Source organism: Scardinius erythrophthalmus (genome assembly GCF_964197995.2).
Source record: "Scardinius erythrophthalmus genome assembly, chromosome: 6".
Classification (NCBI taxonomy): domain Eukaryota; kingdom Metazoa; phylum Chordata; class Actinopteri; order Cypriniformes; family Leuciscidae; genus Scardinius; species Scardinius erythrophthalmus.
The window spans coordinates 13,239,503-13,255,646 of NC_138226.1; the positions used below are offsets into that span (position 1 = coordinate 13,239,503).

Sequence of the window (16,144 nt, forward strand, 5' to 3'; positions counted from 1 at the left end):
TTAAGGGAGGATGTACGTTAATTTGAAGACTGATTTAAAAGATTCATGTGAAACTGCATAATAGATGTGGAGTTTCAGTGTGATGGCGTAACAAAGCCAGGGCAGCAGCCACACACTCCGATCTGTTGTGATTGATGAACTGGAAAGTGGGTGAGTGAGAATGAGCAAATAATCATTAAGAGATAGAAGCAAAAGTGAACAGCACACAGGTGGATAAGTAAAAACATTCAAATATACACTGTTTCAGTCATACCTGTTGCAGCTTATAAAAATTGACCAGGGTTATTTTTGTGCAGAGTAATAGTATAGGCTGTATGAATATGTACAATATGTAGTGAATAGGCAAATATGTACAGTTGGATCCAACACAACACAATAATTTTTTTTTTTTTTTTTTTTTATTAAAGCAGAACATAGGACACAGTTAGATACCATCAATACAAAACACATAAAGCAGTAAGTAGGATGTACGTGTAATTATGTGAAGTGTGTGTAAAATAGTTTTGAGCATTTGTATATCTCTTTTATAGGTTTCCAAATATATATGTAGAACAATGCTCATTAAATATACAATATATATAGCAATAGTAATGATCAAAGATGACAGGAAAAAAGGAAGAAAAGTAAATTATCAGAGAAATCGTGAGGTTGTTGAGAGACGATGAAAAAGAAGAGATTAAAAAAGAGAATAAATAGGTACATAAATTGCAAAAGAACAAAAATATACCCCCCCCCAAAAAAAAAACAAAAAAAACCTTTTTTTCTACATATAAAGCGGGAAATAAATTATTATTAAACATAGAAAGAAAGTTTTTGGACAAATAATAATAAAACGGATATATTTATTACTCAAACAAATTTGTAACAATCATGTGATTCCGTTGTACCAAAGGTCAGATTTCAAGCTTCCATTTAAGCACAAGATGCTATTTGGAACATTTTAAAGCATACCATCTTTAGGTTTTTTCCCAAACTTTCATGCAACTTGAGTGCTGCTGTCAGTAATGCAAAATATGGACATTCCAAAAAATAAAAATTGTCAGTCATTTCTTTTTCACTCAAATTGCTATGCTGATAAGGGTGCAAAATAAAAGTTTTACACATGGTTTCAGATGGTGGATGGTTAGACCCTACTGTACTTGCATTTGACACAATACCCACAGAAAAACACTTGATTCTGTCTTTTTTGTTGTTGTTTAAATCAAATTACATTATTTTTATACACTGTGTAAAGATTTGCTCAAAAATAACAGTGTTTGTGCTTTTTACTTTTGTATTTAATAAATGCTCTGCTTTTTTGTCCGACGGTTTTTCGCTATCTGTTTTTGATATGCAAACCCACTGCCGGGGGAAGGATGTGATTGAGGCCCGTTCTTGTACAAGACCGAACAAGACTCCCCTGTGAACAACTGTACGATAAACCTACGATTCGATAGAAATGATCTTTTAGATAGAGTGGTGGGGAATTACCTTGCAAGTAAAAAAAAAAAACGTTGATCAATACAGTAGAAAAATTTTACTCAGAATAATAAATTATACGAGATAAGATAAACCACTTTCACTATCTGTAATTTTCCATCTTCGCCTCTTAAAGCGAAACTCGTTTCCGAGAAGGGGGACCGGAGTTGGTATTGGTTTGTACTTCACACGTGATGATTGCCCATATGCTGCCCGCTCAAATAACCAATCAGAGGTAGCTAGTCACCATTATGATGGTTTTATTAGAGTTCACACCAGCTAGTCTTCATACCTCCTCCAGCTTACATAAGAGAAGCAACAAACAGCTTGCTCGATTAATAAATTAAGTATGCTAAATATGGCTTACAGACATGTTTCTGCAGAGCTATTTAATGATAATCAACATTCCAACAATTACATCTTTACACTTTACACTTTTAATTATACATTGTGCTTTTCTGTCTGGCAAAAGGGAATGAATCGTGTTCCCTGGTGAATTATTCTCCAAAGCATTAAGCAAAAACATGTGGGTCTATCTGTTATGATTTTTGCTTTTAAATACCAGGAAACACACACACAGCCGAGATCAGCCTTGCTGGACTAAAATGTTTTATTTATTGTAATGCTTTAGTGGGGGAAGACCCAGATCATGCATTCATTATCATAAAGGCCCCGAGACATTCCGCACAAAGAGTGAGACGAGTTTTGCGCCTTCTACGGCACCTAAAGAATGTGCAGGTGGAGGAACGACTAGCTGTGGCGACGTGACAGAAGCTGACAATGTCAAAGAACCGCCATCTCTAGCACGTAAACTGTCCCTGAAGCAGACACTTAAGGGAGATGTAAAACGCTACACATCTTGCCGTTGTTTTCACTCTCATCAGCTTGTTTTTAATATGCTACGTTGAATGTGTCAGGGCCCCCAGGCGGTAAATGGTGGATGACAAATGTTACTGCAAGCAAACCCACTGGAGGCTGACCATATTGTACCTGTGCCAGGATTCTTGAAGCTCCTTTATATCAAAAAGCTCAAAGCTGGAAGGAGGAGCGCCTCTTTTGTCACCTACTAGTCTGTTCCGGGTTGCATGTGAGCTTGCGCTCGGTGGATGCACAGTGAAACAGATGTTGAAGATTCTCGCAAAGACTCAATAAAAAGACTGCGGAGGCCCTCTTTTCTACTCAATTATTTAGAGTTGAAGAAAGAAGCAACAGTATCAACATGTATCCTCTGAAGCCCAAGCGTTCAGGAGGAATGAATAACATATTTATATAGTAACTCATGCCAAATAGCTGCAAATGGAAATAAATACCTTCTAATGGATTCTGGGTCTGTGTGATCGCCATTAACCTCCAAACACAAATGTTAAATTGCACAAAAAAGTGTGTCAAAAGCTCTTTTTTTGTGCTATACCAAATATAGATTTTTCCTTTCTAGCATTAGAGAGCAAACTAGTGGAGAATTCATTCTAGAGAACCAACTCCACCTGTTGCCATTTAATTATGTTAAAGCTTAAAAAGTGAAAACTTCCACACCTCTTACAGGCATATTTTAACTCTTTGCTCTTGTGCGCTTGGTAACATAAAAAGGTGTCACTGCCAAGCAGTGGGGTAATGCTTCTAATTATGTTGAACTCAAATAAATAAATTATTTACTTTTCACAGGGTGAGCGTGACAGGTTTGCCAACAGCCTGACAAATGGAAGAATCGCTTGCAAATGCAACGCACGTACTGTATATAACGTGCAGCGGTAGAGAGACTCAGACAGGGCAAGAGCTTGACAGCCGTTTCACCCCCCCTCCTGTGTTAGTCTCAGTGCTCCACTCAAAATAAAGCTCTGTTTAAGGACTATAAGGTCTGTGTTGCAGTAAGCCTGATTGTGCCAAGCCTGATCTGGTATTCATTAGCGCTTATTACTTGTGACCTCACCTGCAAGTCGAGCCTGTCACGATTAAGCCTTTTCCTCAGGCACTTGCGAAGACTCTCCTCTGAGGTTATGGAAGACGACACCAGACAGACAAATTACACAAACCAAAGGTTTCGAATGATGAAGCAACTTGTCATTGGGCTGGTGCATTGATTAAGTCTACAGTACGAAAAACAGAGACAAAGAGATAGGTATTTTGGCAGGGGCTTTCCAAAGAAACCATCGTGTCTGTGGGAGGAAAGATCTGATTATTAGTTTTTGCCACTAGCACAGATGAGAGGAGGAAGTCTCAGCGGAGAATAAGGAGGAAGCGTGGTAGTGGGCGGGGAGCCGGCAGAGAGCTGATGTTGTGTTCAGCGATCTCCAAAGGTCAACCTAAAACTGTACTGTTGTTCCTCAAGGATGAATGGCGTACATTCATTATATAGGCGCTCTGTTTCAGACCCAGTAAACTGCCTACGTAGGCCGCGTTGTAAGGCATCATAGGCCAGCTCCCGACACTGAGGCTGTTCCAAAAGGTTGGCAGAATGATTATGCTGCTTTCTAAGATGCCTAATTTTGGTATCTTAAGCAAAGAATGAAATCCCATAATGCATTGTGAGCTCTGTGAAAAAAAAATATCCATGATGGTGGACGAAGCAAGAAGAATTACAGATAAATTATTCTATACCAATTGTATTGATAAGACATAAAATTAAAAACGACAGATTAAAAAATTAAAAACAGATAACTTACCAATATTTGTGTTAATTGGGGTATTTGCTCAAGAGTATCTTGTCTTTAGCTTAGCAACATGCTAATGACATACATTCTGTGAAACAAAGATGGCAGAATTAATGAAATAATTCATTCACTATCAAAAGTATTAAATAATTGCTTAATTGAATTAAAAATGACTAACTTACCCCATTATGTGTGTTCTATGCATTTTTATGATCATTTGAGTATCATGCTGTTAGCTTAGCAACATGCTAACTGGTACTCGACATCTGACAAGACCAGACAGAGACTCTCCATCACGGTCTCAAATCTCAAATAAAGTCCAAGACTATATTTTCTATATTGAGATGAGGCAGAGTTCAGATTTGTCTGGTCTCACGTACTACAACACTAATCCTAAAACTGAGCTCTTACCCTGCTCTTTGTCTGAGGAACCTGCTGGAAAATAAAATATTCTAAATTATTCCAAGCTGGTTTGCTGGTTTTAGAAGGTCTCCCAGTCTGGTTTGTTGACTTTTTTCAGGCACTTTTCAGTCAGACTTAGAGACTAGTTAAACTAGTTAGACAGTTATTTTTTCAGCTATTTTTATGCAGCTCACTAGATTTTGAGTAGAGGGTTTGTTATATCCAAATCCAGAGCAAATGTAGACAAGTTGTCTCAGAATTGCATTCAGGAATCTTCAGAAATAGATTCATAAATAGTTTGCCAAAGTACAACAAGCTGACTAATTAGGTGTAACATGACTAATTGTATGTACACTAGTAATAAGATTCTTATCGCTTCAGTAGAGGAGGCCATTTGTGCAAACTGATTTGCCAATATCAAATGCTGCCAACGTCAACACAATGCTGCTCACTATGGGGGAACCCCCCCCCCCCCCCCAAAAAAAGACACACACACACCGGCCTTCTTCCGAGAATATCTGTCTGCTCCAGAAGTGTCATATTATGCCAGTACAGCAGCTGTGTGAGATGTATTTTTTTCATTATTATTAAGTATTCACATTTACAAACTAGCCCTGTTCACAGATGAAGTCTTACCTTATAAATTATAGATGCTGTAACAATCTCTAAAACATGTTCATTAAAGACAACGCTCTTTTTTTTAAAGGGTACCGGCTCATAAATATTTCTTAAAAGCAAATTTCGTCACACACACACACACACACACACACACACACACACACACACAAAGAAAAGACTCCTTCCTCGACATCTTGAACATGTGAGAGGCATCGCATCAGCCTTCACAGAGGACACACACACACACTCAGTCACACACAGGGAGACAGAAGTGCGACTGCGTCGTCTGCGGCGGTGACGCCTCTCTCTTGGAAAAGCTGAGCTCACGTACGCTCGCCTGCTCTGGAAGTGATGTTTGTGTGGATGACACGTATGATCCTTTAATCTCAGGCTCAGCTTGTTGAGCATCAAATTGAAATATCCTGAACAGATGTAAAAACACATGTGAGCCTCAACGTGCAAGCTGTGCCGAGCTTTGTTTCATCTGCTGATGATGGGAGCCTTAAGGAGATCTTTTTAAAATTTCATCACTATTCAAAAGGATAATTAATACGTACCCCCAGGCTTTGATTATGCTCTTCTTACTGTGTACGGCTGGTGTGGAGATAATGAGACACTCATCAGTCGCTGCCAGAGCTCCCCAACAAACGCACACAGTTTGCATAAGATACTGGAGATTCTGCAAAGGTAGCGGCGAGAGGTGCACCCAGCCCGATGCTAATTTTGATCGCGGTGACAACGAAACGATCAGTCTACGTGATACACGTGTTTCGGGTGTAGTGTTTACAGGGGTGCTCGTGTTGAACAGCGACACTGCATTGTCCTTGGGTCCTGGGTGGTCCACTTTCCTTTCATTTGTGACCGTGCTGAGCAGGGGAAGCCTGGGGAATCTGGACAGAGAAGAGTGACAGACGTTAGGAGAGATTATAATGAGATTTGTCAATTGGAATGCAGTTTGGTGGCCATTTTCTCTGCTTAAAAAAAAAAAAAAAAACTCTGACCTTTGTCCAGCACATTCCCCTAACACCTGAGTTACAGGCAATTACTAAGCCACTCTGCTCTCAATGCTGAGCCCTGACCCCAGGTTAGGTGCTACAGTATATGAAGTAGGCTGCACCGGCAGTATGGGGTATAATATAATATAATTAATATAATATAATATAATATAATGCCACTTGAAGTTCAAACTTGGAAATGTGTGCAGAAATATAGATTATCATCAGGATAATTTTGTAAATAATTATTTAGATAACTGGCGAGATACGGGTTTGTGTTATGAAAATGGCGGCAAGATGCACACTGTTAATCTCAAAGTTGCAATGTAACAGAAGCAGCGAAAGATAATCTATTTAATATTGTGACTTAAAAAAATAGATAAAATTGCAAGAAAGGGACTTGGTTCTATTCATCGGTTGTTGATTTAATGGATGCAGATCTGAATGTGAACCTGCAGTCGATTGTAAGGAAGATGCAGGGTTTAAGCAGACTAAATGACTGGAGAAGTCTGGCAAATGAAGATAGAGAGGTCTGTTTTGATTCTAATCAAATTTGATCAAAAAAAAAAAAAAAAAAGAGAGAGAAAAATGTCCACGGATAAGTCATTTGCAATAAGTGATAAGTGAATTGAAGAAGAAATATTTGTTGACAACTTATAATGCCAGCATTGCAAATTTGTCAGCTGTCTTACTGCTGATTCAGACAAGTGTAGAATGAACAACAGCTAATCTGAGTTCAGTATGCATTTATTTCTTGATATGAGACATTTGACCTCATCAGCATGAAGTTATTTGCTAGATTTGCATGATTATTATCATATATTTCCGAGAAGAACTCACAGCACGGCTACTCGTGTAAAAAAAAAAAAAAATGAAAAAAATAAAATGGTAATAAAAAAATCACCCCTCTCAGCATGCTGTCCCTACATACAAAAGACACCTCTCTTCTGTAAAAGACAGGCTAATTAATTCCTGTGGGTTAAAAAAAAAAACACACACACATATTCACATGATCGCCAATCAACATAGTCATTACAACAGATGCCTAGCACACACACGTGCACAGATGCACAACACGCACACAAACCCCGCTGTGAGCTCCGTCTCCTGCTGCTGTACGAGGGCTGGCTGTGTGCTACGCTAGTCATGCAGCACTCATCCGCTCACAGGGAAGAGGCTGGCATAGACAAAGCCCTGCCTGTAGGTAAGCTGTACACCACATCAAGGAGCTCCAGAGGTTTCCTGCAGTGACAACTATTTTGGAGCAGCACACTGATGAGCCTGAGGATTCATTTGCAGGTCCACCTCTGGGCCTGACACAACACCAGTGACAGGGTGACAGTCAGCACGAGAGTTTGTGTGTGTGTGTGTGTGTGTGTGTGTGTGTGTGTGTGTGTGTGTGTGTGTGTGTGTGTGTGTGTGTGTGTGTGTGTGTGTGTGTGTGTGTGTGTGTGTGTGTGTTTGTGTGTGTGCGAGTACCTGAATCTGGGTGGGATTTGGGGACACCTGCTGTAGCCCATAGTAAACAGCATGGAGGTACGTGTATATTCATGCTTTAAAGTTGACATAAAACGCCACCCGTTCACAACCCATTTTACTTCATAATCTGATGTATGACAGGATATTTCAACAAGAAAATAATATAGGACAGGTCTTGATTTTATCCATAGGGAATTGATTGGATTGTGAAAAGTGAGCATTACTTGAATGGATCCCGGTGGTTGGATGGGAGAGGATGTAAGCGTATATTTTTGATGCAGCTAAAAAAAAAGGGAAGGAAGTTGATACATTTAAGACATTTATATATTTCAAATAACATCATTGATGAATCATTCACAATAAAACCAGTTAATTTTTGGGTCATATAAAAAACTTAAATTTCTCGTTTAAATTATTAATTTAATCCTACTTATTAGTTAAATGTTTCAATATATATATCCATTTATATGTTTGCCTAATCGGAAATTAGCATTATGCAAACATTTGGGAAAAAATGAACAGCATACACACTGACATAGTGAGTGCTGTACTGTATGTAGTCACAAAATAGCCACTTACCCATGAAATCTGAGCACAAGTGGTTACAGGAGATGTATTTGAGATGTCCATCCACTTTTGATGGGATCAATCGAGAATTTAATACCAGGTGTAAACAGGGCCTTATTGAACGGGGCGCTAAAACAACACAGGCAGGATGTGCTACTAAACAATGCTATCAGGATACGCCATTCATTTTCCCCTCACAATGATGCTAATAAAGGCAGCGACAGAAGTGCGGAAGGAGCATCCCAGTGAGACTTACTTGTTAGCCTATAATGATGCTACTCATTGACATATTTATGTCAGAAATAGATACATATGTATGTATATAACATGCTCTATATTTTGTCATTTATTTAGAGACAGTGAAGGTTGAGTTAGTTTTAGAGTCTGTACTTGAGCATTAGTGGTGACGTTCAGAACAAATACAGTAGATTTGCTGATGTTCAAGCCCAAATCGCTTAGGGGCATATGGTACCTTAATGCATTCTTTTGTAAATTTGTTGGGTTGAGCCAGAAGAAAACCGCAGCCTCTTCCGTATGGCTGCTGGATTCTCCCAAGGTGCTCCTCTATTATGCCTTTTGCAAGAGGCATCTGCGGCCGCCACACAAGATGCTCTATTATGCCTCCTGTGAGAGGCATCTGCGGCAGTCACGTTTTGAAACTTCACACGGCCTTTTACACAAAAAATAATTTGATCCAAGCCATCTGCCACTCTGTGATGGATACATGTGTAGAGACACGGGTTTCTGACAACACCATGTCGTCTCTTCTCCAGACAGATAATAGCATGTCAGAGTCACTGGCCAAGGGGCCACATGTTAGCAGTCGGCTGAAGTGACATTTGAGATGGGTCTTGGGACCCTGTGGCAGTGGCAGCAGCCATCCAAGTGTCCTACAATTCAATTCGGTGCTTGACAGCGTACGAAATTATCTGTAGACAGATGATAGATTGATAGTGGACTGAGCATTTCCTATGCAGGACATTCAAGGACTTCTAGATCACACATTTTAAAGGTACCTCTTTAAATTAGAATAAAATCAAATAAAAATTCTTGTTTTTATGGAATATTGCAGTGTTTATAAATGATTTATACATGAACATCATTATTTTTTAAGTTTCATGTGCCTTTATCTATAATAGTAATCTTTAATCAAAATAACTTCCCCTAGCCCTTGCAACAACATTTCTATGATGATGTGTTCACCGGCGTGAGGGCGGGACAACCTGTCACCCACATGAGATCGTAGCAATAGCAAACCACAATGATCCAACGATTCAATGATCCAATCGATTCCCGATGGACAGAATCAAATCCTGGCCTACATTTTTTTCCTCATTCGAGAAGCCGTTTCACTTGGATGTACATCACAATATTGAAGAAAAGACTAACGCAATTTCCATTTTCATGCCGACTTTTGTCGAATGTCAAAACGACCCAAATTTTTGTAATCGCACAATTGAGAAATCGTTCACTTGAGAGTGTGCTAAGAGCACTGTTTCTCTTTGAGTGGACTGACAGTTCCAGTGCAGGCCGAAGCTTCTTCAGAATCAGGATTTCTTATTCTTCTCTCTGCACTCCCCTCAACCTGAGTGACAAACAGTGTGCCGTGGCTCCGAGCTGCAACCTCGATCGGCCCTAATCCTCCTAACCCGCTCAAACCGGTCAATGAGTGTCAATCAGGCCTTGCCCTCTGCTCGCATTCGCAACAAGTTCCGTATCCTTAGAAAACAATTATGATTGGGCTGTTGTGAAAATTGATCCCTGGGTTGAAGAGCTCCACGCACACATTCTTCTCTGGCTGGTGGGGTCCTGCCATGGGAAGCAATTACTGCTGGTTGCCAGCTGACAGCCTCATTCCAGAGTGAGTCAGGGCTGGCTTGATCCTCGGGCACTCTCTAGGCAAATTGTATTCTCGCACTCATCTCAAACCTCTTACCAACTGCTGGCTTCTATCAGGAAAATAGATTGTTCCCTTTGTTCCCAATGCATGTTGGGGAATGGGATGGACATGACGTTTCAACAGTAAGGAGCTGCTTTAATTTTAATGGGCCGCACTGTACGCCGGGGCGGAGGGGGTCTAGGTAGGAGTACAGGCTTCTGCCTGCAGACCTGGAGGAGGCCGGAGGATGGGACCTCCATCAACTTGACAGGTATCATATCAACCTAACAGTGAAGTGCAGAATCCAGTCCCAGGTTTTCGTATGTTTGAGAGTCAGATTGTTTGACTAGACCACTTTGGCAGTGATGGCTCGCTCAAGGTGATATTTGTCAATTACAAACTTTCCAAAAAGAAAAAGTTTTAGTCTGAAATGAAAAACTAACACTGCACCTCACATGAATGTATATAATCAATTGTTACATTTAGGATAGCAGTTTATAATTTGCAAAATATTATAAAGTTTCATTTGGTGAATAGATTCAAGAAACTGTGCATATTCTATCAATAAAATAGATGGTCACAGCAGTGGTCACAAATGATCGCCTAAAACATACTGATGTCTTCAGATTTATAATACTCTGCAGACAGTATTGGGTTATTTAATATTTAATAACTTAATCTATGGGCAGCTCATCATATCAAATAATCTCTCAGCTGATTTTTTTATTTTTATTTTTTATAGGAACACAGGGAATAACAGATGTCACATATTTCCAGGAAATGAAATTCTTAAGGAACCAATTATATTTATTTTAACCTGTTAATGTAAGTCACAATAGTATGTTCAAGCTTCATTACGCCTACTTCACAAAAGCTTTATGTATCTTACTTACTCTGTAATACTTCCTCCCTCAAGGAATGAGAGAGGTGGATCCTTTTGGAGCTCCTGCAGGTTTAAAATGCACCATGACTCTATAAACAAGGGGACAATTCTGTGAGTTTCAAAGTCTCATCTGTCAATTTACTTATTAATTTAATAAACACATCAAGAGACTGCACAGTGAACACTTTAATCATTGTAATTAATGCATGTAGCTGCATTCCTCTCTCTGTGTGTATTAGCAAGCACTAGAGAATAAATAAATTAAAATATATACAGCCTTCAACTAATTATCATGCAAATACAGCAGCAACAAAGCATTGAGGGGCCGTTAATCTTTGCCAGAGCCTCACTGCAATTCCCAGATGTGCTTAAAGCTGTCCGTAGCACAATTAGAGACGAAGTGAGATGGCAAGGGAGAGAGAATCGTCTGTCACTTACTCATTGTCAAATTAATTCCGTTTTTTCGCGCCCTTGGCTTGTCAGCGAGCAATAGCCTACACCGAGTCACCTGCCTCACGCGACTCCAATGGGGACGTCTGATTCGTTAACGAATCGTTTTTTGTCGGTTCGTTTAAATGAATCGGTTGAACCCAGGCCGTACTGGTGCAGCCTTTTTTATTCCTCGGTATAAAGTAGCAGTCAAAAAGAGGACAACAGATTACCTGTCAGTTTACACGGTGGAGTTAGTAGCAATTTTACTAGCGTTAGGGTGGGTGGAAGAAAATAGTCAGGACCAAGGTGTCGTTATAGCCTCAGATAGTTTATCAGCATTATTAAGTATTCAATCTGGGAGAGCATCATGTAGACAAGACCTCATTCATCAAATACTTAATTTGCTGCTTACACTTCATAATAAAAGAATAGCTGTCTCTTTCCTTTGGGTTCCTGCTCATGTAGGGGTGGAAGGAAATGAAGCTGTAGATATGCTAGCAAAAAACTCTATAAAGCATGAAATAGTAGATGTGTGTATACCAATATGTAGAGTAGAGGTTAAAACCATCATAAAGCAACATTCAATTAAAAAATGGCAGGAATATTGGAGCACAGCGGATACAGGACGTCATTTATACAGTATTCAAAATCAAGTAGTCACAAGCATGAGGAAGGGCAGAAGCCCAAAGGAAGAGATGTTAGTTTCACGTCTTAGAATGGGTCACACTGGTTTAAATACAACATTGTACAGAATAGGAAAACACCCCACTGGACTATGTACTTATTGTAATGTACAAGAGACAGTGAAACATATATTGTTAGACTGCAAAAAATATGAAAAAGATAGGGTAGAATTGAAGACACAAATGGATGAACAAAGTATTACACTTGAACATTTATTAGGAAAAACATCTGGGAAAATACACAAATTATTAATTGTGTTTTTGAAAAATACTGGGTTAAGCGAAAGAATTTAATCGTTTTTTTTTTTTTTTTTTTTTTTTTAAACAGTCTTCTTTGTTGTCATTATAATGTCCACACTCCAGTCTAGTAGGTGGCGGTAATGCACCTTTTAGATGAGTTGCCAACCGCCATTAAAAATCTGAAAGAAGAAGAAGAAGAAGAATCGGTTGAACCAGTTCAACTCAATCTGTCTGAGTGGTCCTTTGAGACAATTGCGTCCGAAATCACATACTCTCTTGAGTAAGTACAGTAGGCTACTTATTTTGAATAATTACTTCACGACCGCTAAAAAAAAAGTACGTTCTATAGTATAAATGTATGTAGTATGAATATAGGGTTTTTCTACGGTGGCCGAGAAGGGTCACAACACAAACAAACGCCACAACAACTACATATTCAGAAAACACCTCCAAATTCAGAAAACACATACAAACGTCACAACAACTACATATTCAGAAAACAACTCCGTCGATTTCACATCACGTACGCTGCAAATATTCACAGCATGAGCAAATAGGGAAACGAAACTGCAAAGACACAACGGAAATTTCCAGGGGGGCCATAATCAGTGATGGCTACAAGAGGTAAGTTTCTCTGTTTCTCTTTTATTATTACAGACTTGTCGATGTGCTCTGATACAGAAGTGGTTTGCAGCACAAAACGGACAGAACATTTCAATCTGAAAAATAAATAAATAGTTCAGATATCAGGACAACAATGTACAAACGCCGGTAATGCATATTTAGTGACCAGAAGTGAGCTAGCCAGCTAGTTTCCAGCTAACAACGTTGGCAGAACGTTTAACAATTATCTGCGTGGACTAATACGTTATAGGGACAATAACTTAATATGCTGAAAACACACAAAACCACTTCGGTATCAGAGCACATCGACAAGTCTGTCATAATAAAAGAGAAACACTGACCTCTCGTAGCCGTCACTGATTATGGCCCCCCTGGAAACATTTCCGCTATGTCTTTGCAGTTTGCAGTTAGCAAAGCCCGTCTACGGAGAGCCTGCCCACTCCCTATTAAGTCCTATTGTACCGAATTTTGGTTGTAGTTCCACCAGAGTTCCACTGGGGGCGATCGCCCATGAGTGCAAAATGAATGGGAGTCTATGGGGCTAGACGGCTAAATTTGTCTCTTTCATCCGATTGCCGTTGAGAAATCTCAGATTCGACTGAAGGTTTTGCAAGTTCAACATGGGTTATAGGTCGAAAGTTGAATGAACGAGTACTTAGGTCCTTTCGATTTCTTACAGGTTGAGTTGTTGTTGCCCATAACACGCTAGCATTCTGCGTATGAACGCTGATTGGTCAGTGAAGGACTGATTACGACCAGAGATACCGCTTGATGGCATCGTGGCATCTGAAGCGGGACCAGAAACAAACAAAACAAAAACTCGTCTAGCACGTGTATTTACCTGTGTCAGCTGTGTTGTCGATGCCTCGAGAGAAAAGAAAGTGCAGAGCGCGAAAGCACCAAAGTGACTGAAGGATTGCCGTAAAGCAGTATCTCTGGTTGTACGATGTGTCAATGTCATTGACATTTTAAAAGACTTTTTAAAGCAAATATGTGACTCTAAAAAATCTAACACCCAGCAATGTGTAATTTCTTTGCATCTCCTTTCGAATACAATATTCAAATTACTAGACAAAAAATTATATCCTGAGAAAAGAGGATTTTGATGGGTATAGTGCCATTGACCTCCATTCATTCTGCACTCGTCCTGTGAGCGCCCTCATATGGAATCAGAGTGGAACTGCAACCATTTCAGAAGCCGGAAGTTTACTGAGAGTGAAACTTCTCGCCTTATTAGACATTCTCTGCAGTTAGTTTCCCTATTTGCTCGTGCTGTGAATATTTGCAGCGTACGTGATGTGAAATCGACGAAGTTGTTTTCTGAATATGTAGTTGTTGTGGCGTTTGTATGTGTTATGACCCTTCTCGGCCACCGTAGTGTTTCTCAAACGGAAGGCTGCATAATTTTGGTCTTTTTAATGCAATACAGTGAATGACAGCCATCAGAGGTTTGCCAGTGGCTTACATTATTGGCAGCAGTTTAGTGTTAGTGATTAATTTACAGCAAAATAAAAGATAACATCTATTCTTTCATGTCTGAAAACATTACTTTTGTCTTACATTTCATAATAAACTCAGACAAGAGGGGTGAATTCCAAACTTGGGGTGAATTCCAAACACTGTTTTTATTTTATGATTCACACTTTTTATTTTCTCTTTCGGATTGACAAAACAGTACATTTATTCTCCGAACATAATTGTCCAAACAGCGTTTTTGCACCCTTAAAGGGCACTTCGGGAAGGGGACGTCATTTGTAGGTGCATAATGCTAATGTGCTCGAATTGATTAGCAGAAGTATTTCTGTAAGACAGTGATAACGTGAGTTAGCCAGTTAGCTGGAGACCTACACAATATAAAACTCAGCATTATTCACTGAAATGGTTGAATAGTCTGCTGACTGACTTACTCACTCATAACAGTGCTTTACCGCCCGCCACCTACTGGATGTAACTGTGTAAAAATCGTATGTACTGAAATCGTTGAAAAATTCCCACCAACACACAGACTGACAACCTGTTTTGTCACAATTTTAATATCTAATAAGCTAGTTTCATGCATTTAATCAAGTCTTTTGGAACAAACATTATTATCTTCACAGTGTCACATCAATCATCCAGTTGTTTTAAGGGTAAATAATACATTGGTAAATAAAGCTAGAATCATTCTGTTGGATGTACACTACTGTTCAAATCTTCTGCTCACCAAGCCTGCATTGATTTGATCCAAAATACAGTAAAACAGTAATATTATGAAATATGATTATAATTTAAAATAATGAATTTTCACTATCATTACTCCAGTCTTCATCACATGATCCTTCAGAAATCGTTCAAATATGATGATTTGATGCTCAACAAACATTTATGATTATTATCATTGTATTGTGTACAATTTTATTTTTAGCTTTTTGACTTTGATGATTAGAAAGTTCAAAAGAACTAAATTTATCTGAAATAGAAACTTTTGTAGCATTATACACTACCATTCAAAAGCTTGCGGTTATAAAAAAAACGGTTTCCACACAAATAAACTGTTTCCAACATTGATAATAATAATCTTAAATGGTTGTTGATTATATTAGAATGATTTCTGAAGATCATGTGACACTGGAGACTGGAGTAATGATGCTGAAAATTCAGCTTTACCATCACAGGAGTACATTTGACTATATATTCACATAGAAAACAGTCACAATATTTCACAATACAGTTTTTTTGATCAAATCAATGCAGCTTTGAGCAGAAGAGACTTCTTTTAAAAAACATTAAAAAAATCGTATCAATCTCAACTTCTGAATGGTAGTGTATAATTCATTTTATTATGTATATTAAAATGTGTGTGTGTGTGTGTGTGTGTGTGTGTGTGATATATATTATTCTTTATCAACTGTTTTTAATAAATAGTATATATTTATGCTTATGATTTGATTATGATCAAATATATTGCATATTTTGTATAAATTGTATATTGCAAGACTAACCAAACCCCCCGGGCAAAAAAAAATTTGGTGAAATTTTTTTTATGGTTGGGACCCCCATAAGACTTGATTCAATTAGAGCACTGGGCGCACTCCAATTCCAAACGAAAGTGAATCCCTTCATGAAGGGCCCTTCCACAGGTCCATTGGCGAAGGGAACATGCAATGGTCACTTCATGGAAGTAGGCCTATTTAATAATTTATGGTCATGTTCTGCACTTCAGAGGGAGTAGGACATAGGGATGCTCACTTCCGATT

The 16,144-nt window shown here is 38.9% G+C and overlaps 1 protein-coding gene across 1 annotated transcript in view; it reads left to right on the plus strand.

Moving 5' to 3' along the window:
• Window positions 1-12,424: 12,424 nt before the first annotated feature.
• Window positions 12,425-16,144, plus strand: part of LOC308692855 (uncharacterized protein) — a gene marked incomplete at its 5' end in the record, with an annotated part of 106,469 nt that continues 102,749 nt past the window's right edge. Inside the window, one exon of the mRNA XM_081369286.1 lies at window positions 12,425-12,564. Within this exon, the coding sequence (XP_081225412.1) occupies window positions 12,425-12,564 (140 nt within the window). The remainder of the gene's footprint in view (window positions 12,565-16,144) is intronic.